The sequence below is a fragment of the Amphiura filiformis genome, chromosome 5 (genome assembly GCF_039555335.1).
Source record: "Amphiura filiformis chromosome 5, Afil_fr2py, whole genome shotgun sequence".
NCBI classification, from domain to species: Eukaryota; Metazoa; Echinodermata; class Ophiuroidea; order Amphilepidida; family Amphiuridae; genus Amphiura; species Amphiura filiformis.
The window spans coordinates 45,020,738-45,044,550 of record NC_092632.1 but is presented as its reverse complement, the minus strand read 5'-3'; the positions used below and the strand labels follow the sequence as shown (position 1 = coordinate 45,044,550).

Here is a 23,813-nt window from a genome sequence, read left to right as displayed (position 1 = left end):
TATTTTTTTCTAAGCGCGCGGCCAATTATAGCCGTTTTGCCCCGAGATTTTGCGTACTGAATCATTTAGATTTTGCGTACTGAATCATCATCTAGAACGCGTGTTACTGTTAGGCAATGTTTTTGGAACATTGTTATTTTGCATGTTTTTGCTTGCTTAAGTTGCTATAGCATTTAGGGCCTAGAAAGAAAAGAATTAATATAATACCTCTTTTTTTTTTTCTTTATTATGTTTCATGATTTTTTGTTATTATTATTATTTTGACTATCTACTGAAGATAGCAATTACGTCGGCTTTATATACGACAAAGGGTAATTTCTTGCGACCTGAATCATTGTTTTTTGTTTTGTTTCTTTGTTTGTTTTTGTTATTTTTTTCCTTCATGTTCCTGATAATCTCTTCTAAATAAGTGCCTTTTAACATTTTTGGTCAGCTTCGTCATTTTAACATTTCTTTATAGCTCTGCATTCGGCCTATATTGGCTATTGTTTTTTTTGTTTTTTTTAAGTGTGCGGCCAATTATAGCCGTTTTGCCCCGGGATTTTGCGTACTGAATCATTAGATTTTGCGTACTGAATCATTAGATTTTGCGTACTGAATCATCATCTAGAACGCGTGTTAGGCAATGCTTTCCTGGAACATTATTATTTTGCATGTTTTTGCTGTGCTAGATTTAGCATGAGACGAGTCAGAAATTTTATTTGGTATATTTTTTTGTTACATGTTTGTTTGTTATCTACTCAAGATAGCATTTACGGTGCGATTTGCAAATCATTATAGGCCATTTGCAACATGCATCATCTGCCGTCAAACACACGCGGGCAAAGCCCACTTACGATCTGCATCATTTTCTCGGAACGCGCAAACAGCTATCTTCTGAAGTTAGCATTGTGGGCCTAATAAAACAACAGAAAATATTTCAATGAATCGTTAGATTTTGTGTACTGAATCATCATCTAGAATGCTTTTTTGGAACATTATTATTTTGCATGTTTTTTTGCTTTGCTCGCTATCTTCTGTAGATAGCATTTGGAGACTACAAAGAAAATAATCAATACCTCTATTTTTTCTTCATGTTTAATGAGTTTTTTATGATTATTATTTTGACATCATGCATCACCTTCTGTGAACACACGCGAGCATAGCCCACTTTCGGCCTGCATCATTTTCTCAGAACGCGCAAACAGCTATCTTCTGAAGTTAGCATTGCGGGCCTAATAAAACAACAGAAAATATTTCACAAATTTAGAAAAGGTATGTTAGGAATGTTTGTTTTTGATGTTTTTTGTTTGTTTGTTTTTCCGCTATCTACTCAAGAAAGTATTTATTTATAAAATACAAAGAAATTAAGAAAGGTTGGAAATAATAGTTATCTACTGTTGATAGCATTTGGAAACTTATGAAATAATTTTTAAAAAATCGTAGATTTAGCATGAGACGAGTCAGAAATTTCATTTGGTATATTTTTTTGTTACATGTTTGTTTGTTATCTACTCAAGATAGCATTTACGGTGCGATTTGCAAATCATTATAGGCCATTTGCAACATGCATCATCTGCTGTCAAACATATGCGCGCAAAGCCCAAGTTTACGATCTGCATCATTTTCTCGGAAAGCGCAACCAGCTATCTTCTGAAGATAGCGTTGCGGGCCTAATAAAGCAACACAGAAAATATTTTCTTTGCTTGCTATCTTCTGTAGATAGCATTCAGGGCCTACAAAGAAAATAATTAATATCTCTATTTTTTTCTTTATGTTTAATGATTTTTTAATGATTATTATTTTGACTATCTACTGACGATAGCAATTACGGCGGGTTTATAAGACAAAAGGTAATTTCACAAGAAAATATTTCACAAATTTAGAAAAGATGTGTTACGAATGTTTGTATTTGATGTTTTTTGTTTGTTGTTTGTTTGTTTTTCCGCTATCTACTCAAGAAAGTATTTATTTATAAAATACAAAGAAATTAAGAAAGGTCGGAAATAATAGTTATCTACTGTTGATAGCATTTGGAAGCTTATGAAATAATTTTCTTTGTAGACCCGTAGATTTAGCATGAGACGAGTCAGAAATTTCATTTGGTATATATTTTTATTACACGTTTGTTTGTTGTCTACTCAAGATAGCATTTACGGTGTGATTTGCAAATCATTATAGGCCATTTGCAACATGCATCATCTGCTGTAAAACACACGCGCACAAAGCCCACTTACGATCTGCATCATTTCCTCGGAACGCGCAAACAGCTACCTTCTGAAGTTAGCATTGCGGGCCAAATAAAACAACACAGAAAATATTCTCCTTGTTTGCTATCTTCTGTAGATAGCATTTAGGGCCTACAAAGAAAATAATTAATACCTCTATTTTTTTCTTTATGTTTAATGATGTTTTGATGATTATTATTTTGACTATCTACTGACGATAGCAATTACGGCGGGTTTATATAAGACAAAAGGTAATTTCTTGCGAACTGAATCATCATTGGTTTTTGTACTTATTTTATTTATTTTGTTGTGTTTTTTTTTCGGGTTTTTTGTTTGTTTTTGTTTTGTTTTGTTTTTTGTTTTGTTTTTCCCTTTTTCCTTCATGTTCTGATAATCTCTGCTATAAGTGTCGTTTTACATTTTGGTTAGCTTCGTCATTTTAACATTTCTTTATAGCTTTGCATTTGGCCTATTGGCTATTTTTTCTAAGCGCGTGGCCAATTATAGCCGTTTTGCCCCGGGATTTTGCGTACTGAATCATAATCTAGAACGCGTATTAGGCAATGCTTTTTTGGAACATTATTATTTTGCATGTTTTTTGCTTTGCTTGTTATATCTTCTGTAGATAGCATTTGGAGCCTAAAAGAAAATAATTAATACCTTTATTTTTACTTCATGTTTAATGATTTTGATGATTATTATTTTGACATCATGCATCGTATTCTGTGAACACACGCAAGCATAGCCCACTTACGGCCTGCATCATTTTCTCGGAACGCGCAAACAGCTATCTTCTGAAGTTAGCATTGCGGGCCAAATAAACAGAAAATATTTCACAAATTTAGAAAAGGTCTGTTTGGAATGTTTGTTTTTGATGTTTTTTGTTTGTTTGTTTTCCGGTATCTACTCAAGAAAGTATTTATTTATAAAATACAAAGAAATTAAGAAAGGTCGGAAATAATAGTTATCCTACTGTTGATAGCATTTGGAAACTTATGAAATAATTTTTAAAAACCCGTAGATTTAGCATGAGACAAATCAGAAATTTCATTTGGTATAATTTTTTATTACACGTTTGTTTGTTGTCTACTCAAGATAGCATTTACGGTGCGATTTGCAAATCATTATAGGCCATTTGCAACATGCATCATCTGCTGTCAAACACACGCGCGCAAAGCCCACTTACGATCTGCATCATTTCCTCGGAACGCGCTAACAGCTATCTTCTGAAGATAGCGTTGCGGGCCAAATAAAACAACACAGAAAATATTTTCCTTGTTTGCTATCTTCTGTAGATAGCATTTAGGGCCTACAAAGAAAATAATTAATACCTCTATTTTTTTCTTTATGTTTAATGATTTTTTGATGATTATTATTTTGACTATCTACTGACGATAGCAATTACGGCGGGTTTATATAAGACAAAAGGTAATTTCTTGCGAACTGAATCATCATTGGTTTTGTATTTATTTATTTTGTTGTGTTTTTTTTTCGGGTTTTTTGTTTGTTTTTGTTTTGTTTTTCCCCTTTTTTCCTTCATGTTCTGATAATCTCTGCTATAAGTGTCGTTTTAAATTTGTTTTTCCGGTATCTACTCAAGAAAGTATTTATTTATAAAATACAAAGAAATTAAGAAAGGTTGGAAATAATAGTTATCTAGTGTTGATAGCATTTGGAAACTTATGAAATAATTTTAAAAAACCCGTAGATTTAGCATGAGGCGAGTCAGAAATTTCATTTGGTAGGCCTATATTTTTTTATTACACGTTTGTTTGTTGTCTACTCAAGATAGCATTTACGGTGCGATTTGCAAATCATTATAGGCCATTTGCAACATGCATCATCTGCTGTCAAACACACACGCACAAATCCCACTTACGATCTGCATCATTTCCTCGGAACTCGCAAACAGCTACAGGGTGTCCCAAAAACAGAGGCCCCTCATTGCGCCCTCTTTTTCTCCTATTTCTGAAAAATTGATCAAATGTATTTTGGTATGTAAAGAAACCTTAAATCGTAACCTCTATTTTTACTTCATGTTTAATGATTTTTTTATGATTATTATTTTGACATCATTCATCGTCTTCTGTGAACATACGCAAGCATAGCCCACTTACGGCCTGCATCAAACAATAAATTTTTTGGCCTTATGAATAACAGCACGTGATAAAAATCAATGCAACATGAATTGAGTACCTTCAGCTTATTTGTCCGATATTCAGTCAGTTTTTGAACGCTGAGAAACGTCATTTCTTTTCAAGCCTCTTTTACAGATACTACAACAAAGTACAAAAATATATCGCAATATACATATAAACACAGCTACTAATAGAATTAAAAACAGCCCTACATCAATCAGGTAATACTGTATGAAATTCAGTTCAAACACATGAGCACGTAGATGTTCGCCTCCAAATTTCAGCACATGTTCAATCCAGAAGATAGCTTGTTCTTTTGCTGGTGGTAAGTCACGAAGAATCGCAGAGTAGTGGGAAACTTTCTCCTGGTACCTATATAAAATGAATGAAAGAAAACACAGACGTGAATTAGTGTCATGTCGCATATCACCTCCAAAGCTCATAAAAAACAATGCAAACAGCGTCCAGGTAGTCCGTCAAGAAGGATCACGCTATCATTGTTTGAACGATAATCCATTCGAGCCGCCAGGTTCAAGTACTAGCGTTGTTGCGGCTCCCGTATGCATATGTACCGTAGATATTGATGAATAGACTTACGGTTAAAAGTCAATCAGCTGTAAAATTTGAAGTAGATTCACGTGCGTGACGCACCACGAATACAGGCTGATATCAATCAATAAATCCCACCGTTAAGTCTTTATAAATGTGACCCTGAAAGTTGTGCCTCATACATCAATAGAGGCCCTGCATGAAATTATCGATTGGCTCCAAACAAAGGATTTGAGCCGGTGTCCTTCACCGTAGTTATGGCGGAGTGCAGTCCATTCAATCAAATGTTGTCATCAACCTATTTGATCGTAGTCATGGTAGTGCAGGGTTATGTGTGAGTGAACTGTCACGGTAGATTGCAATCATGCTTTTGTTGAATGCATTTGAGTAGTCCGCCATATTTACGGGATGATACGTCACATGCAAGGCCTCTATTATAGAGCTGGGTGGGTGCTGTCCACTATATCTGTCAGGTTTCAAGGTTTGATAGACACTCATGGTGTTTGAATTGGTCAAACGTCCTCATTGCTCATAATAATTATTTTATTGATGGAATCGGGGCAAGTTTTTTTTAAAATATAAAATAGGGTGGTCCTTTGATGATAGTGATGAAATTGGGAACATCATCTAAATCTAATTCCACCCTTTTCCCCCTTCTCTCATCTCCGGCCGGGGCTTTCCCTCCCCCGCTCGCGATTATTTTTTTCGTACATCATATTTGAAAATTATTTCCGTTTTTGATAATCAAACACGGAATAAAGCAAAACTCTGAAAAATCAACTGATTTTACCCTGAGACTAGTATACTAGTCTCAGATTTTACCACATGCGTTACAAATATATAGGCCTAATTATGATGTACGAAAAAATAATCGCCCCGCTCCTATCCTGTCCTCGATTTCTTTTCTTCGCCTTTCCTCTCCTCTCCTCTCATCTCCACAGATGTCCGCATTTTTCTCAAATGTTCCTCAAAGCTTAAGTTTTTGGGTAGGCCTACACACCGTCAGTCCAACCCACTGTCAGTCCGAATTTTTAGGGTTTCTAACCCTAACCCTAACACTAACGCTAAACCTAACCCTAAACCTAACTCTAACCCGGACCATAAAAATTCGGACTGACGGTGGTTTGGTCAGCCCCCCCCCCCGCCAAATGGGTTGATCCCCCCTCCTGAAATTCACTTTGCCCATCTGCGGACTCTGCCATTGTAGTTGGTAACTTCAGTCAAAGGCGGTCAGCCTCCCCCCTCAGCCTAGAGGAAAAGAGGGTGTATGTGTGTGTTTCATGGAGTTGTGTGTGGAGAGAGAAGAAAGGGAGGGTGGGGTGAGAAAGGGACCGGGAGATGAGGGACAGGCGAAGAGGGGAAGGAAAAATTGGATCAAGTTCCCAATAGCGGCACCACTTTCACCAAAAGACCCTTGAAGTTTTATTAACTGAACTAATAATATCGAGTTGGTTCAAATAGTGATAATAATTATTATTATTATGAGAGAGGGGCGCCTGACCACTTCCAATGACAGTATAATAAGCCCTCTGCTGAATTCTATTTAAAAAGATAAATTAATGAGCAAATCTTTGTTAAAGAAGCCAAGTTATAAATCAACTCACATAATCTCTTCGGTTTTCGTTTGGTAAAATACACAAACAGAAATTGAGTTAAAATAGTGATTATAATATTACATGTATTATGATGAGCGTTTGATCACTTAAAAGATAATTAACCCTACATACCGTCGTTTTATCTTTTCAGTTTCTGTTTCCGTAACCGTAATAGTTTTTGTAAGTCATTGTTATTCTGAAGTGGTAGTCTCCCAGGTGTGACCAGTCTTTTATTCTAGCCTTTTGTTAGTTACTGAAAATTTGAAGCTCGTGAATTTCAGTTTTCGTTTTGGTAAGTTATATTGATTTTTTACATAAATCCTTGAGATGTGCGGTTGGGTGCTAATCTAGACAAAAGAAGAGTCTAAATTTTACGGTTCTAAATTCGCGGGAAATTGTACGTCTTCAATTGACTTGTGTTTGGTGTATATGCACTTACGCCTAGGCGTAAGTGGCTCTTAAAAATAGTCTTGCAGTGAAATATATACTAACCATGTTGCCAAGTTATAAGCAAATTGGCGATGAAACGAGCGTCTAAAATAGTCAAATATCTCCCAATGAGGCGCGTACAAGTGGTGATTTGGTAATCATGTTTGATATTGAAATGCGATACAAAAGAAATGCATTGGAGCAAAGATAATGTATTCTATTCATTCGTACCAATGGCAAGCTAATCTGATAATTGGTTGGGTCTATATGCAAGGCTCGGGTTTATTTTTAATGTTTATTTTTGCAGAGCTTATTTTCAGTCATGGATCATACTGATAAATTTCGCAAGGAAGGGGGGAGGGAGGGAGGGATACTTGAGACTGAACAAGTAAGAGTAGGAGGGGGTGAGGAAGAAAGAGAGGAGAGGGATAGACGGAAAGACAAGAAAGAGAAGAACTCGAGAGGAGAGAGAAGGGACCGGGTAGAGAGTGGGGAGACTGATCATTCGGGGGGGGGATGAAGCAAAATAGGGAGATAGACATTGATACGAGGGCAGGGCGAAACTGCGGCCCTGCACAGGTGCATTGGGGTGCGACATGCTTATAAGCCGACCTTTTGTGATTTTCAACGTTTTTACAGAAAAAGGTGCACCTTTTCATTCGGATTGGCATTTTGTCATAATCATGATAATAATGTGAATCAATTTTTAAATTGATAAAGAGTGTCAAACACGAGAGGGCGCTAGACCATTAAAACACCGGTCAGACATCGGTTTTCCATACTCTTTTATCTACACTCCAGCCTTTTAATATTGACACAGGCAATCATCTCTATTGAAATAAGCTGATTGGTACTTCAGAGTTAACAATGAAATCAGATCACAGTAAACTTACTGAATCCCTTGCGTTTTCGTATCTGAACAATAGAGTTACGGAAACTGAAAAGATAAAAAGACCCATATCTATCGGTATTTGGCAGCATGCTTAAGGGATCTAAAATGAGCGTTTATTGCGTTTCGACAGTATTTTTTGTGGGACATGAGAGCACCTCGGACCTATCGAATTGCATTTTGAATACGAAGCATGTCTTTCTGATATCAAATAATTTTCATTTTTGAAAATCACAATATAATACAAATTTTATGACAAATTATAAAAATTTGATATTTTTCAAATTTTTGAAATTCGCAATTTAATACACATTTATGGCAAATCATTAAAAATTGATATTTTTGATATTTAACAGTACTTGAAGTAAATTATATAAATCTAATGATATATTCTTAAAGTGTATGTAGCAGGGAGGAAAAGCCGACAGTCAATTGAAAATTTTGACCTTTCATATTGAAGATATGGATTTTTTCCTCAAAAGACCTAATTTTTTTTGGTGTTTTGGGGAAAAAATCCATATCTTCAATACGAAAGGTCAAAATTTTCAATTGATCGTCGGCTTTTCATCCCACCTACATACACTTTAAGTATAAATCATCAGATTTATAAAGTTTACTTCAAGTACTGTTAAATATCAAAATATCAATTTTAATGATTTGCCATAAATGTGTATTAAATTGCGAATTTCAAAAATCAAAATTATTTGATATCAGAATGACATTCTTCGTATTCAGAATGTAATTCGATATGTCTGATGTGCTCTGATGTCCCAAAATAAATACTGTCCAAACGTTCATACCCCAGCCCTTAATTGTATTTAAAAAGATAAATTGATGTTCAAATCTTGTTTAAAGAAAGAAGCCAAGTTATAAATCAACTCACATAAACCCACAATAAAGAACCAGAAATTGAGATAAAAAAGACCTTTTGCTCCAATTTTGCGCAAAATGGGTTGATTCACCACCCTGAAATTCACTTCGCCCCTCCCCACCCTTGTACCCCCGAAAATGCCTGCCGCCGCCACTGCCCCCCCATCCACCACCTCCCCACCACACCATGGTTAGTTTGCGTAAGGGATTAGAGAGACTGCTCAACTGCACAAGCCCGCTCAGTGTTATGCTAATTCTCTTCATTGTTTTACCCGCAAGTTAGACACTTTAGGTAAAGGTTTACACCCAGTCGCCTTTGGAACAGCGGTTTTATTCAATAAAAGTCAATCAATCGTCGCGATAACGTAGCGACTGAGTTTAAACCTTTACCTAAGGTGAGTAACCTCTTCCGTAACAAACAATGAAGAGAATTAGCATAACACTGAGCGGGTTTGCGCTCTCTAATCCCTTAACAATGAAGGAACGGAGTAGTCATGGTTCCGGTCATATCCTTTATCCAGAACAATCAAATGTACGGTATCTAACAAAGGAGAATTAGCATATTAACAAAGGATGTACCTAGTAGCCATGGTACCCGTGATGCATAACAATGAAGGTACCGAGTAGTCATGGTTCCGGTCACATCCTTTATCCAGAACAATCAAACGTACGGTAACTAACAAAGGAGAATTAGCATACTAACAAAGGAGGCACATAGTAGCCATGGTACCCGTGATACATAACAATGAAGGCACGGAGTAGCCATGGTTCCGGTCATATCCTTTATCCAGAACAATCAAACGTACGGTAGAAGAATTAGCATACCAACAAAGGAGGCACCTTAGCGGTCATTCACCTAATCCCAGAGAAGTGGGTGTGTTTACGTAGGCCTACTTGCAAGTTCACTCCCGGGAGAGGAGCGAGTGGAGGTGAGAGGAATGAGAGAAACGGGGTGGGTGGATTGGGGCCATATGTGGGAGAGAGAAGAAAGGGAGAGAGAGCAGATAAGGAAAGGGGATGGACTGGGAGAGGAGGAAGAATTAATGTTACAGGAGGGAAGCGGACTCTGCCATTGTAGTTGGTAACTTCAATCAAAGGCGGTCAGCCCCCCCGCCCCCGCCTAGAGTGAAAGAGGGTGTGTGTGTGTGTATTTCATGGAGTTGTGTGTGGAGAGACTGAGAAGAAAGGGAGGGTGGGGTGAGAAAGGGACCGGGAGATGAGGGACAGATGAAGAGGGAAGGAAAATTGGATTAAGTTCCCAATTGCGGCACCACTTTCACTAAAATACCTTTGAAGTTTTGTTAACTGAACTCATAATATTGAATTGGTTCAAATAGTGATACCCCGGTAATAATAATTATTATTATCAGGAGAGAGAGAGAGAGAGAGAGAGAGAGAGATCAGTGGCGTACCGTGGCCGCCCCTACCCCGGGGGCTGAAGAAAATTAAATTTTGGCGTCCTTCCTCAAACAGCCCGAAAAGGAGGTCTGAAAAAGTGAAGAGCAAAAAAAAAAAAGAAAAAAGAAAAAGCGTTAGCTTTTAGCGCCCTAAAACAAAATGTATAGTACCATTTTGTCAAAATTTTTTATACTTTGCACAGTTTTGCCGCCCTTTTTTCTTTACTAATTCTTTTTGCCGCCCTTCTTCTTTTGCTGTCCCTTCTTCCGCCGCCCCTTCTTTTTGGCCGCCCTACCTTGACCCCGGGGGCTGGCGCCCCAAAAGCCGCCCCCCCAAATACTCGCATGGAGAGAGGAAAGAGAGGGGCGCCTGACCACTTCCAATGACAGTATAATAAGCCCTATATATCAGTATTTGGCAGCATGCTGAATTCTATTTAAAAAGATAAATTGATGTGCAAATCAATCTTGTTTAAAGAAGCCAAATTATAAATCAACTCACATAACCCCGTTTGTTTTCGTTTGGTACAATAAACAACCAGAAAGTGAGATAAGAAAAACTTTTGGCTCCAATTTTGCGCAAAATGGGTTAATTCTACCCACCCCTGAAATTTACTTTTGCCCCCTCCCCACCCTTGTACCCCCGAAAAATGCCTGTCGCCGCCACTGCCCCCCCCCCCAACATTCCCCACCTCCCCCACCCCACCACTTATATGGTTAATTTGCGTAAGAGATTAGATAGACTGCTCAGCTGCGCAAGCCCGCTCAGTGTTATGCTAATTCTCTTCATTGTTTTACCCTACAGGTTAGACACTTTAGGTAAAGGTTTACACCCAGTCGCCTTTGGAACAGCGATTTTATTCAATAAAAGTCAATCAATCGTCGCGATAGCGTAGCGACTGAGTTTAAACCTTTACCTAAGGTGAGTAACCTGTTTCGTAACAAACAATGAAGAGAATTAGCATAACAAGCGGCTTGCGCTCTCTAATCCTTTACGGAAACTAACAATGAAGGCACGGAGTAGCCATGGTTCCGGTGTTATCCTTTATCCAGAACAATCAAATGTACGGTATCTAACAAGGAGAATTAGCATATTAACAAAGGATGTACCTAGTAGCCATGGTACCCGTGATACATAACAATGAAGGTACCGAGTAGTCATGGTTCCGGTCATATCCTTTATCCAGAACAATCAAACGTACGGTAACTAACAAAGGAGAATTAGCATACTAACAAAGGAGGCACATAGTAGCCATGGTACCCGTGATACATAACAATGAAGGCACGGAGTAGTCATGGTTCCGGTCATATCCTTTATCCAGAACAATCAAACGTACGGTAACTAACAAAGGAAAATTAGCATACTAACAAAGGAGGACCTTAGCGGTCATTCACCTAATCCCATAGAAGTGGGTGTGTTTACATGTTCGTTTAATTTCGAAAGTAACTTGCGAGTGTGTCCACACAAGACGTTGGCCTACTTGTAAGTTCACTCCCGGGAGAGGAGAGAGTGGAGGTGAGAGGGAATGAGAGAGACGGGGTGGGTGGGTTGGGGCCACGTGTGGGAGAGAGAATAAAGGGAGAGAGAGCAGATAAGGAAAGGGGATGGACTGGGAGAGGAGGAAGAGTTAATGTTACGGGAGGAAGGGGACTCTGTACTACATCCCTTCGGTTTTTATTTAGTACAATAGAAATCGAGATAAAAAAAATACCTAATTTACCTAATACCTAAAATACCAAATACATATAGGCGGCGCATGGGGGGGGCATGGGAGAAAATTAGTTGATTTAGCCCCTCCCTATGCCCCCGAAAAAAATCCTGGCCCGCCATTGTTTATGACATAGTACACAAAAAATTATGCAAATGTAAACTTGTGGCGCCAATTTTGAGCAAAAGTTGTCTACCCCACCCCAGACATTCACTTTGCCCCTATCCCCGAAAGAGAAATTCATGCCGCCCCCACTACCCCCCCCCCCCTCTTCTTGAGAGGAGCCTGAGAGAGGGTGAGATATTAGACCTACTATTATATATGTATCGATGCACAAACCACAAACCCTCTCATTGTTATGTGTATATATGGTCAATTCCAGCCAAAGCGGGCCAAAATTCTCTCTGGGGGCCATTTTGAAAATGTTTTCCTTTTCAATTCTAGACTTATCAAATGAGACGATCATGTCTAGTGAATCATCAGGTGGAAGTGCCATCGGATTGAAAAATAACTTTTCTTGCTAGACCAAATAAAGTGTTAAATGCGCATATGCATGTTACCAACGAATTCAAGCATTTTTCACCTGTTGTACGCCATAAAATTTCACTTTCTTTAATATCTTTCAATATTTTATGTGTGACTCATATACACTAGAAACCGGTGAAGACTTTGAACGTAAAATAGAATTTTATTACATATATCTACAAAGAAATATTTTGGTTATTACAAATTTTAAGAAAGAACCAGGTGTACAGTTAAGATTGTGTCAATTCTTCGAACTCTTTCCAAAGTGGCTGTCATTTAACATTACTGTATTATTTCGAAAGATTAGAATAAATGCTTCATATAAATATAAAGTTAGATTTTGTATCTCGTCGCAGGATGAGGATCTCGGATGGATTCGTGGGTAACAGCGTCTGGAAAATAGCAATTCCTATTAATTTTTTTTAATAAAAAAAACAAACTTTTCCGTATGTCAATAATTCAGGCTGCAATGGCACTAAAATGAATTTTAATCAAAATACAGACTACATGGAATATTTAGAATGGATCATTATGGCATTTTGGGTATAAAAGTTTTGAGAATAATGAAGTTGCCAAATTCAAATAGACAGAGCAAACAGTTTTATATTATTATTTTAGTAAAATCATTCCATATTTTCATGCAGCAATATTCTATTAACTCGTGTTTGACAGTTCCTATGAACTAAAACACTATCAATACATTGTTAACTATAATTTAAGTAGGGATTCGTGGGTAACCAAAATGTTCGTGGGTAACACATATTTGAAGGTATGTATTGGTAAGCGGCAAAATAGAAACTATTACAGAAGGTTGGAAACCACCATGCGGTTATTCCTCCATTGTGTTTCAATGATTCCCGTTTCTCTAACTAATTGCATTTACCCAAAAATGGTAATTTAGGATAATCAATCAAAACTTCATGATGCAGCTTCAGTATACCTTCAAGAGGACGCTATTAAACAGGACTGTTTTGGAACCTATTTCGCATGTTTTCAAAATGTTAAGATGCATAAGAAACATATAATTTACGAGTAAATCCTTGGATTCGTGGGTAACGCCGAATTCGTGGGTAAAGCTATAAGTACTATAGTACCGTTTGGGGTTTGCGTTTCTTAGGTGTATAAACTGTAAGTACTGTCAAAATTATAGCATACCCATGGCTTGAATATGTGCTGATTTAAACTTAAAATAAACAATCTCCTGATTTTTCAAGGTTAGCATCTATTCGGGATTCGTGGGTAACAAAAGTTTAAACCGTCGTAGATTCTTTTTTAAAGCGGTGAACGTATTTTTACGATTTACAATTTTAAGCGCTTGTCAAACTAAATTCAGTGTCCAAAGTCATTAAATGTTAATTTAAGTTATGGCGATTATATTTGATGGACTCGTGGGTAACAGTTGATACGTGGGTAACGTCAAATTTGATTTTATGGAATTTTATGGGTAAAACGTATTTGCATAAAATAATCACTTGGACCTCAGAATTATAGAACGAAACTTCGTTTCATGATATAGTCATTTATGGCATATTCACTTAACATTTTTCAGAACGATCATTTTATTTTTGATACGCGGGTAACAAAATTATTAGCCAAATTGACTTAATAGCCTCTATAGTCCACAAGCTTTGGTGGAATTCAATCGTTTTACATATGATGAGAGATCATGCAAACGTCTTTCTAACGGTAATAATTTCATTTTGATTGAAGGACATTCAATGACATATATGGTGCTTTATCTTTGAATTCGTGGGTAACGCCAAATCATTTAAGCTATCATAACTTGTCCCTGGTATGACTTGCTAGTAAAGGCCTATATGCACAAAGAGAGCACATTGGACGTGACATGATATGCTCCATCAATAACGTGATTTCCTTTATTAATGACATTTTAAAGTGGAAAGTTAACATAGAGAGAATTTTGTCCTGCTTTCGCTGGAATTGACCAAATACTTTGGATTCGATTTCAAGTGGGATTTATTGATTGATATCAGCACGCTCTTCGTGGTGTGTCACGCATATTGAGTACTTCAAATCATACAGCTGATTGACTTTTAACCGTAAGTCTATTCATCAAAATCTACGGTGCATATGCATACGGGAGCCGCAACAACGCTAGTAACTCATACTGCAGTTACTGTCCGTTTTCCTATACACAATACACAGTGCTCTCACCATTGACGCGTGACCTCTACAAATAGTGTGTGTTAGAAGTATAGGCAATTGCCTAGTTAACGTCAATGTGTGAAAAATAACCGGCCAATATTTAAAGTACTCTTCTGAAATTCTAGAAAATATAGTTTTGTAACATGTCCTAAATTTTTAGCTAATTCATTTAGATGTTTGGAAATATTCGCACTTTGGTGTTTTAGTGTATGTTATAGGTAATAGGACGTTGCCTTGTTAACGTCACTGTGTGAAAAATAACCGGCCAATATTTAAAATACTCTTCTGAAATTCTAGAAAATATAGTTTTGTAACATGTCCTAAATTTTTAGCTAATTTGGGTGTTTGGAAATATTCACACTTTGGTGTTTTAGGAAGGATATGTAAACGACAGACAACACCAAAAAAATATGAAGAAATTATTTTCAAACCGTGTTACGGTCCACAGCCATTATGTTTCTCATTTTAAAGAATGTTGATTAACAATATGCACACTATTGTCTCATTTCGTGAACAAAGGCCCACACAGTATTGCTACCTTGCGTTTGCTTTATAATCGTTCACCCAACTGAAACTATAATACCAGCTCATTGCACAGGTAAAACAGAAACATGTGTAGTGTGGATTTAACCAGAGAAGATCTGATGTAACATAGTTGAGCTGTTTTCAATGAGTGTTATCTTGGTTTAATAGCTTTTAATGGGGTTTAAGTCCTGCAAAGGTCGTGGTGAATTCTACTGTAGACATGCATCATGTCCGGGAGAAACTTAACGTGTAAACTTATCATAAAATACCCGAAAACAATTCGCTCCCCCATAATACATGTAATATTAGGCACAATTAATGGAAGTAAAATGTTGACAAAGGGATGCGCAGAGGCATTTGTAAACTGAAAAGTTTCATGTACATGTACGGATGAACTCGCAACCGTAACAGGTTGAAAACTATTAAACTCAGTGGGCCATTTTCTTTTACACCAAAATTTGCCTCATCACTAGCGCAATCCGCAATAACATATTCTCAAATAGCTGTTATAAGTTCATGTGCTGTAGGTGAGGTAGCTAGTATTATGTTTAAAGATTGACCTGATCTTCCATTATCAGCAGTGTGGTCAGAATTTGGCAAACATCAACTTTTTTTGATATTTGAATGAATTTTAAAATGGGATTTAAATAGGCTTATACTGTGCGGTTTCAAAGATTAACTGTAGAGATATAATTTTTTTCTTTATATCACCCTTACCGTTTGTTACTTAAAACTTCAGATATTGCTTCAAACAAATTTTCCTCTGTAATCATTTTGGAATCCAGCTGTAAACCCATTCCTTTTGACACAACTCGTGCTGCATTATCCCACTGATCAGGTGCTATTAATGGAATTAAAATCATGGGAACTTCGTGGTAGAGGGCTTCGTAAACACCGTTCGTACCTCCGTGTCCTATGAAAAGGCGCGTCTTAGAATGGGCTATTGACAAAATAAGAGACAAATAAGAAAAAGGATGGATCAGAAGAGGAAGGATTGGTATCATAGAAGAACAAGTTGAAACAGGTAAAAAAGGATAGGAGAAGAAGGAGGGTAAGCATGGTAAGAGAGGGAGGAAACAGATTTTAAAAAGGCACATAAATACAACTTCGTCTTATTACCAGCGTAGCAAAAGAGCTTTTAAATATGCAGTCAGTCTTAGGTATTTACTAAAAGGGGCTGTGTTCGTTTTACGAATCACCGATGGTCAGAAAGAAGACATAAACTATTGCATGTATTGTTTCCAAATTCCTTACCCCCGGGTTATACCCTTCTCAATTCCGTGAGGACTATTAAGGAAAAGATATCGAGTTTCCTGTCCCGGTAGTGCCGTGTTATCAACATACCGTTTCACATCTTACCTAATAAGTCATTCTGTGAAATCCATTTCATAATTTTGGTATTATTTCCTAGGTTGGTAGGTTGGTCACCATCATGTCTCCAAATAACTCGCTGTGGCAATCTGCTGAATGCTTTGGCAAATATTTCCGTCATTTGGGTATCGCCAAGAGTATCAATTTTACTTCCTAGCGAAAAAACAATAACTCCGTGGTTATCCGAACCTTGGACGAATTCTTCAAGCTCCTGTGGATTTTTTGATGATAATAATAATAATAATAATAATAATAATAATAATAATAATAATAATAATAATAATAATAATAATAACACTAATAATAATAATAATAATAATAATAATAATAATAATAATAATAATAATAATAATAATAATAATAATAATAATAATAATTTCTAGATATAAGAGAGCAAGATTGGCAAAGTATTATTCGGGACGTAACAGAGCTGGCTGGACATGATTATTGGAAAAATCAAAATTGTTGGTGCCAAGCTACTTGACCATGCAAGTGCAAAGGGCATGCAAGTCCAAAGGTTATCACCATTGGATAGCTTAGCAAAAGACCTAAACTAAGTTACAAAGGAGTGTAATATATTTTATAATATTATTATAGGCTATTTCATATCGAGTGTGCTCACCTCGAAATATGATTGGACGTGACAAAATTGATAACGGAAAAATGCGGGTATACCTTCAAGTTTCAAGGCAGCACAAAGTTTTTAATTTTGAAATCAATTACATACATTTTTAACCAATACTCTTTGGGGAATACATGTCTGAATTTATTTTGTCCAAAACAGGATAAAAAATATATTTGGTCCTTTTTTACAGACACGGGGCGGTATTACCGGAAAACGAATTTTATTTTATCTTGCACCTTGTCAATGCTCACATTTACTGCTGATATCAGCTAGTGTATTAATGATCACATCTCCTGTCGATATCAAGTATATACCCAGCAAACACAAAAACGTTTTAAATAAGATATATTTTGGCTTTTGGTATAGGTAAAAACGTTTTAATAACATTAAAATGTCGGGTTATATAAAAGTCATGATAACGTTTAAAACGTTTTCTATATAAACACACTACAACAATATTTTCAAATGTTTTCAAAAAATGTTATTGTAAATTATTTTTGCAAACATTTGTGCTAAATATTGTGTCAATACTTAAATAACATGGTAAAATATTTGAACCCAGCAAACACAGAAATGTTCTTAAAATGTTTTTTCAAAACCTTTTAATAACATTTAAATGTTGGGTTATATAAAGGTCATGAAAACGTTTTTAAAACGTTTTTGAAAATATTTTGGGCAAACATTTTTTGCAAAATATTTTTTCAACCCCAAAATAACATTCTGTTTAGAATGTTTTGTATCAAGTTTTCAAGAATGTTTTTGGAATGTTATAATTAAACGTTTTTATACCCTTTATATAACCCGACATTTAAACGTTTTCTGTAAAACATTTTTATTTGCTGCGCAGTAGATTATCAAAAAATGTTTTTTAAGGTTATGAAAACGTTTTATACTCTCAATATACCCTTTATATAACCCGACATTTAAACGTTTTCTGACAACCTTTTATAACCCTTTGCGAATGATGTTGAAAACGTTTTGTGTTTGCTGGGTAGTTTATCAATGCTCATATCTTCTACTGATATCAGCTAGTGAAACAATGTTCACATCTACTGCTGATATCAGGTAATATAATGCTCACATCTTTTACTGATATCAGCTAGTGTATCAATGCTCACATCTATTGCTAATATCAAGTAGATTATCAAGGCGCACATCTGCTACTGATATCAGCTATTGTATCAATGCTCACATCTACTGCTGATAGCAAATAGTTTACCAATGCTCACATCTGCTGATATCAACTAGCGTGCCAATGCTCACATCTAATGCTGATTTCAAGCAGTTTATCAATGCTTACATCTACTACTGATATCTGCCAGTGTTCACATCTACTGCTGATATCGCATAGTGTATCAATGCTCACATCTACTGCTGATATCAAGTAGTGTATCAATGCTCACATCTGCTGCTGATATCAGGTAATGGATCAATGCTCACATCTACTGAAGTAGTTTATCAATGCTCACATCTACTGCTGATATCAGTTACTTTATCAATGTTCACATCTACACTGCTGATATCAGCTAGTGTGTAAATGCCCACATCTACTACTGATATCAGGTAGTTTATCAATGCTCACATCTACTGCTGATATCAGCTAGTGTATCAATGCTTACATCTACTGCTGATATCAGGTAGTTTATCAATGTCCACATCTACTGCTGATATCAGGTACTTTATCAATGTTCACGCTACTGCTGATATCAGCTAGTGTGTAAATGCCCACATCTACTAGTACTACTGATATCGTGAGGTACCGGTAGTTTAGCAATGCTCACATCTACTGCTGATCAGCTAGTGTATCAATGCTCACATATACTGCTGATATCAGGTAGTTTATCAATGTCCACATCTACTGCTGAATGCTGATATCAGGTACTTTATCAATGTTCACATCTACTGCTGATATCAGCTAGTGTGTAAATGCCCACATCTACTACTGATATCAGGTAGTTTATCAATGCCCACATCTACTACTGTTATCAACTAGTGTGTCATCATAGCCTAATAGCTGTAGGCCTAGCCTAGTTCAGATAATGACAAGTTTGACTTGAATAAGCCATGGAAGAGCAATTATATCATACCAACTTTAAACAGCACCAGGAACGTCAAAATGAGCTACTTACCGTATCAAGTGCTTTAGCTGCGCTTAAGGCCATCCCACCGACAGGAACATAATTCGGCATACTTGGATGTGGATAATCTAAAGATAAGTCCGAATAGCTTAACCACAATACTGCTTTGCCCATCATACATGTCAAATAAGAATCGGGATTTATGTCAAAGTCTTTCTGTATCTGAACAAAATCTCGCAAGAGAATTGGAGGTAGGACATGAGAAAACAGGAAATGTTGAAATACATTCTGAACTCGTTGCATAAAAGTCATTTTGTCAGTTGCACCAAAGAAGCTTTCGGGAACGTAGGACAACTCTGCTGGATAACCGTAGAGACTCTTTCTAAAGACAGGATATTCGTGTGTAGTTGTTACACCGATAAACGGTATATTAAGATAGTGAGCTAGAAGTACATCGCATGGGAAAAATATATCACTTATCATCAAATCATATGCTTCATTTTTTAAGCGTGCAAGAGTGGCTGTATCTGTGAACAACGATCTGCAATCGTCACTGGCAAGTTTCTGTGAGCGCAAAATCATGCCAGGCCCGACGCCAGACTTGCTTGCTTCTTGTATTTTGGCTTCTTCTTTGAGAACATCTTCTGCTGTAAATGGCGATTTATAATAAATAACATCCGATGCTTTGAAACTAGCAATCAATTTATCATCTCGGGGCAAAGTATTCGCAAGTAAATGCAAAACATGACCTTTATCAGCCACCCCTGATCCTATGGTTGCTAACTGTTGATCATGGCTCCCTCCGGGCCACGTAAACATTGGTATAAGAATTTTGCTAGGCGATTTCCCAAGTTGAGGTAACTCCTCATTTGCGCCATCGCTAGTTTGATCTGCAGATTCAACCGATTCAACGATAGGCGTGTAAGTAAGAAGTTGAAAAACTAAGAGTAAAACAAAAACCGTTACAGCCAGAACGTTAGCCATGTTGGTTTCAACCTTTGACCGAAAGCAGGCCTCACGCTTGGACGACTTCAAGATCAAAACATTGAATGGGGGCGCACGTGCACTGAGATTGGCCCGTCGTCTGCTAGTTCATACTGCAGTTACTGTCCGTTTTCCTATACACAATACACAGTGCTCTCACCATTGACGCGTGACCTGTACAAATGATGTATGTTGGGAGAATGGACACTTGCCTAGTTAACATCACTGTGTGAAAAATAACCAGCCAATATTTTATTTATTCTCCAAAACTTCTAGCAAATATATTTCTCTAACATGACCTAAAATTACAGCTAGGTTAGATGTTCAGAAATGGTCGCACTTTTGTAAAATATGAGTGAGGGCAAGGCATAGCTAGCCAACTCCCCGTGTTAATTGAATGGAGATTTGACCGAAAATATTGGTATCGGACCGCTCACTTCTGAAGGATGCCACAAAAACCGGTAAAAGCTACATTTAAATTATTCTAAATAGGTTCTAGAAAATAAAGTTTTGTAACATGTCCTAAATTTTTAGCTAATTTAGATGTTTGGAGAGGGTCGCACTTTTGTGTTTTAGGAAGGATATGTAAACGACAGATAACACCAAAAATATGAAAAAATTATTTCCAAATCGTGTTAAGTCAACAATCATTATGTTGCTCATTTTGAAGAATGCTGGTTAACAAAAAGCAGGTCTTTGTCTCATTTCGTGAACAAAAGTACACATACCATTGTTTCCTTTCGTTTCCTTTATAATCGGTTACCCAACTGAAGCTGTAATACGCAAACTTTATTGCGATATCGCACATGAAAACAGTCACATGTGCACAGCCAGAGAAGATCCGATTTAATCAGTTGAGCTGTTTCAATGAGTGTTATCTTGGTTTAAGGTTACACAAAGAGACGTATAAAAAACGTATAAAAGACGTATAAAGTTGTTCTCTAAAACAGAGTTTTCTCAGTAATCAAATATCGCAGCGAGTGAAATGTTGGTGCATTGGATGTAGCTTAACATTTTTTGTGTGTGTTATATACAAATTATTAGAATAAATTTTAAAATCCTTCGTTTAAAGCATTTTACCCACCATGTTCACAAGATCAAAAACACGTTCCATGAGGTTTTTTCAAATGTGCGCTCCGTATAAATCCACACCGAGCGATTGTTTTCTTCTTTTTCGTATTGTATTACAAATCGATCAAAGAAATAATGTTGCCATGGGGAAGAACCAAATACAGTACCGATTAAATTTTAAAAGCCCGTTTTGGGGGAAAATTTTGGAGAATTTGCTTGAGAAAAAGCTGGTTTGTGAAATTATCGATATCTTGATTACGAGACGTTAATTTAGACATCTGAATACCTACATTATTTCTCAACATTCTGCCAATTGCTATTCCATTTGATTTTCACTCCAAATTGAAGCTAGTTTTGCAAAAACGAGGTTTTCCTCCATCAGTTCGTTCAAAATTTCAGCGCCGACATGCGTGTTTATTCTAAGAGCCATAATGCGGACGCGATTGTAATCATATGTAATTGCATCCAATTATAGTTATATGATCCGCTTTGAGAACAGTCAATTTGTGTAAGTTGATCTGGTGGCCGAGTGGATAGAGCGTTGGACTGGGAATCTAATATGAACTATTTTTGTGGGTTCGAGTCTCCGTGTGGCTGAATTTTCTTTCTTTTTTCTCTTTTCTCATTTTTACTTCCTTTCTTTCCTCTTTTCTTTCTCCCTTTCTTTTATCATTTCTTTTTCTTTCATTTCTTTCTTTCTTTCTTTCTTTTTCATTCATTTTCTTTCTCTCTCTTTCTCTTTTCACTATTTCTTTATTCTTTCTTGCTCCTTTCTTTTTAGTTTTATTTGATTGATTCGCTGAGTGCAGTGAATCGTGATTGATTGTTTTTCACTTTGTAGGCCTGCTAAGTCTGTCTTGTTGATTGGGCTATTCCAGATAAAGTATGCACACCCCCCATAGAGGATATGGAAACTTGATGCTCTAAAAATCTGGAAATCCTCACACTAAGAGCAAAAAAAGTCTGGAAATCCAGATAGCAAGTGTGTTCAAGGTGGTTGAGGAAAAAGATTTTGATCAAAAAAAAACTGGATTTCCATTAGCCATCCCAAAAAAAATTCTGGAATTCCAGCAGTTAGGAGCAAAAAAGTCTGGAAATCCAGTTAACAATATTGTGTTCAAGGGGGTTGAGGAATAAGATTTTGATCGGAAAAAAAACTGGATTTCCATTAGCCACCCCCAAACATTTCTGGAAATCCAGGAGTGAGGAGCAAAAAAATCTGGAATTCCGGATTTCTACCAAAAACTTATAAAAGTGTTGCAAAATGCAAAAAAAAAATTGAAATTCCAATTAGCCATAGAGGAATTGTGTTTAAGATGACCAAAAAAAACATTGAAAGCATTATAAATGGGGGAGGAACCTGTAATTCCAATAGGGCATAGCTGAAAAACTGTTAAAAACAGTCCTGATTTCAGTTTGCGTATGAATGTGTATCCGATCGTCTATAAAGTGACCCAAAAATAAAACAAATTAACGAAACAGCCACCAAAATATATGAATTTCTGTTAAGCAATTTTGGACTAAAATTTAGCTTATTTGGTATCAAAAAATGTTCTAAGTTCTTATTAGCCTATAAAAATTGAGCCAATATTCCCAATTTTGAGCAAAGTCTGAAATGCCTCCCCCCTTTTTGTAAATGAAAACAAGTTCACTTGTTATGAGCAGAGAATATTGGCTCAATTTTTATAGGCTAATAAAAACTTGGAACATTTTTTGATACCAAATAAGCTAAATTTTAGTCCAAAATTGCTCTCTCAGAGAAGATCTCTGGTAGGAGTGATGAGTTGCAAGACCTATTGGGGTTCACTGACCTTTTAGGGCCTACATTTAACAAGTTCAACAAAAGTCAATAATATTACGTAATTGTTCATGGTACATGGCACACACACACAAAGGGAAAATCAATATTGTATTTCTTGGTCATAAACCTTGCCTCCTGCAGTAGCCCTGTTTATGTTTCCTATCATCTGTTTAAAATTTACTGGTGCGCTTTTAGAATATTTTAGGATAGCTGAGAGAACTTTCTTAATTCAAATCTACCTATCGTGGCTTGGGGTTTTAATAACAGGCTTGATTTCCGGAGTTGATTGGTTTTCAATGATGGATACAAATTTTAAGTTTAGCATCAGTTTTTGTTATTTAGTTAGGTTTTATATTGTTACAAAAAAATAAAAATAATAATAATAGTATTAAAGGCTACGAAAAAAACCTTCTATACGGGCCCAAAAGTGACAGCTCGTGACCTGAATTTGTGTTTTTGATAATTGTTTTAAAACATTTATTTTGCTTAAAGGAGGATTTCGTGATTCTAGCATCCTCTTTTTATGACATTTTCAGTGGATATCCACGTAAAAGCTTATTCCCAAAATGTCAGTTGATTCCGATTTTGCGTTTGCGAGATATGCATGATGCATTACAATGCTCCATAAGATCAGTGTTGTAATTTCGTTCTGGTATCGGGTCTGGTATACCAGAACGAAATTCAAATTTGACGATATTTTTGCTAAAAACGAATTAATCAGCAATTTTTGGTACATAAACATTTAATATGTAGCCAGAGGTTTCCAGTTTTGAAAAAAGTGGGGGATGTGGCTTCAGATTTTGATGATATTTTAGGGTAATTTTAGCCTCCCCCCTCAAAAAAAAAAGCACACAAAACAAACCACCCGACCCTACTTGAACTTT

At 36.5% G+C, this 23,813-nt stretch overlaps 1 protein-coding gene across 2 annotated transcripts; it reads right to left on the bottom strand.

Moving 5' to 3' along the window:
- Positions 1 to 2,552: 2,552 nt before the first annotated feature.
- Positions 2,553 to 20,063, bottom strand: LOC140153210 (UDP-glucuronosyltransferase 2C1-like). 2 transcript variants are annotated; one of them, XR_011859078.1, is made up of 5 exons: positions 19,125 to 20,063; positions 16,359 to 16,581; positions 15,717 to 15,939; positions 4,229 to 4,717; positions 2,553 to 2,867 (listed from the first exon to the last, which is right to left on the bottom strand). XR_011859078.1 is itself a non-coding variant. In XM_072175893.1 (4 exons), exons 1-4 carry the CDS (start codon positions 20,055 to 20,057, stop codon positions 4,426 to 4,428), a joined length of 1,671 nt encoding a protein of 556 aa, XP_072031994.1. In that variant the 5' UTR covers positions 20,058 to 20,063; the 3' UTR covers positions 3,783 to 4,425. The 2 variants fall into 2 exon arrangements, 1 of the variants encoding a protein (XP_072031994.1); XM_072175893.1 differs by lacking the exon at positions 2,553 to 2,867 and having other exon boundaries at positions 3,783 to 4,717.
- Between the last annotated feature and the right edge of the window lie 3,750 nt (positions 20,064 to 23,813).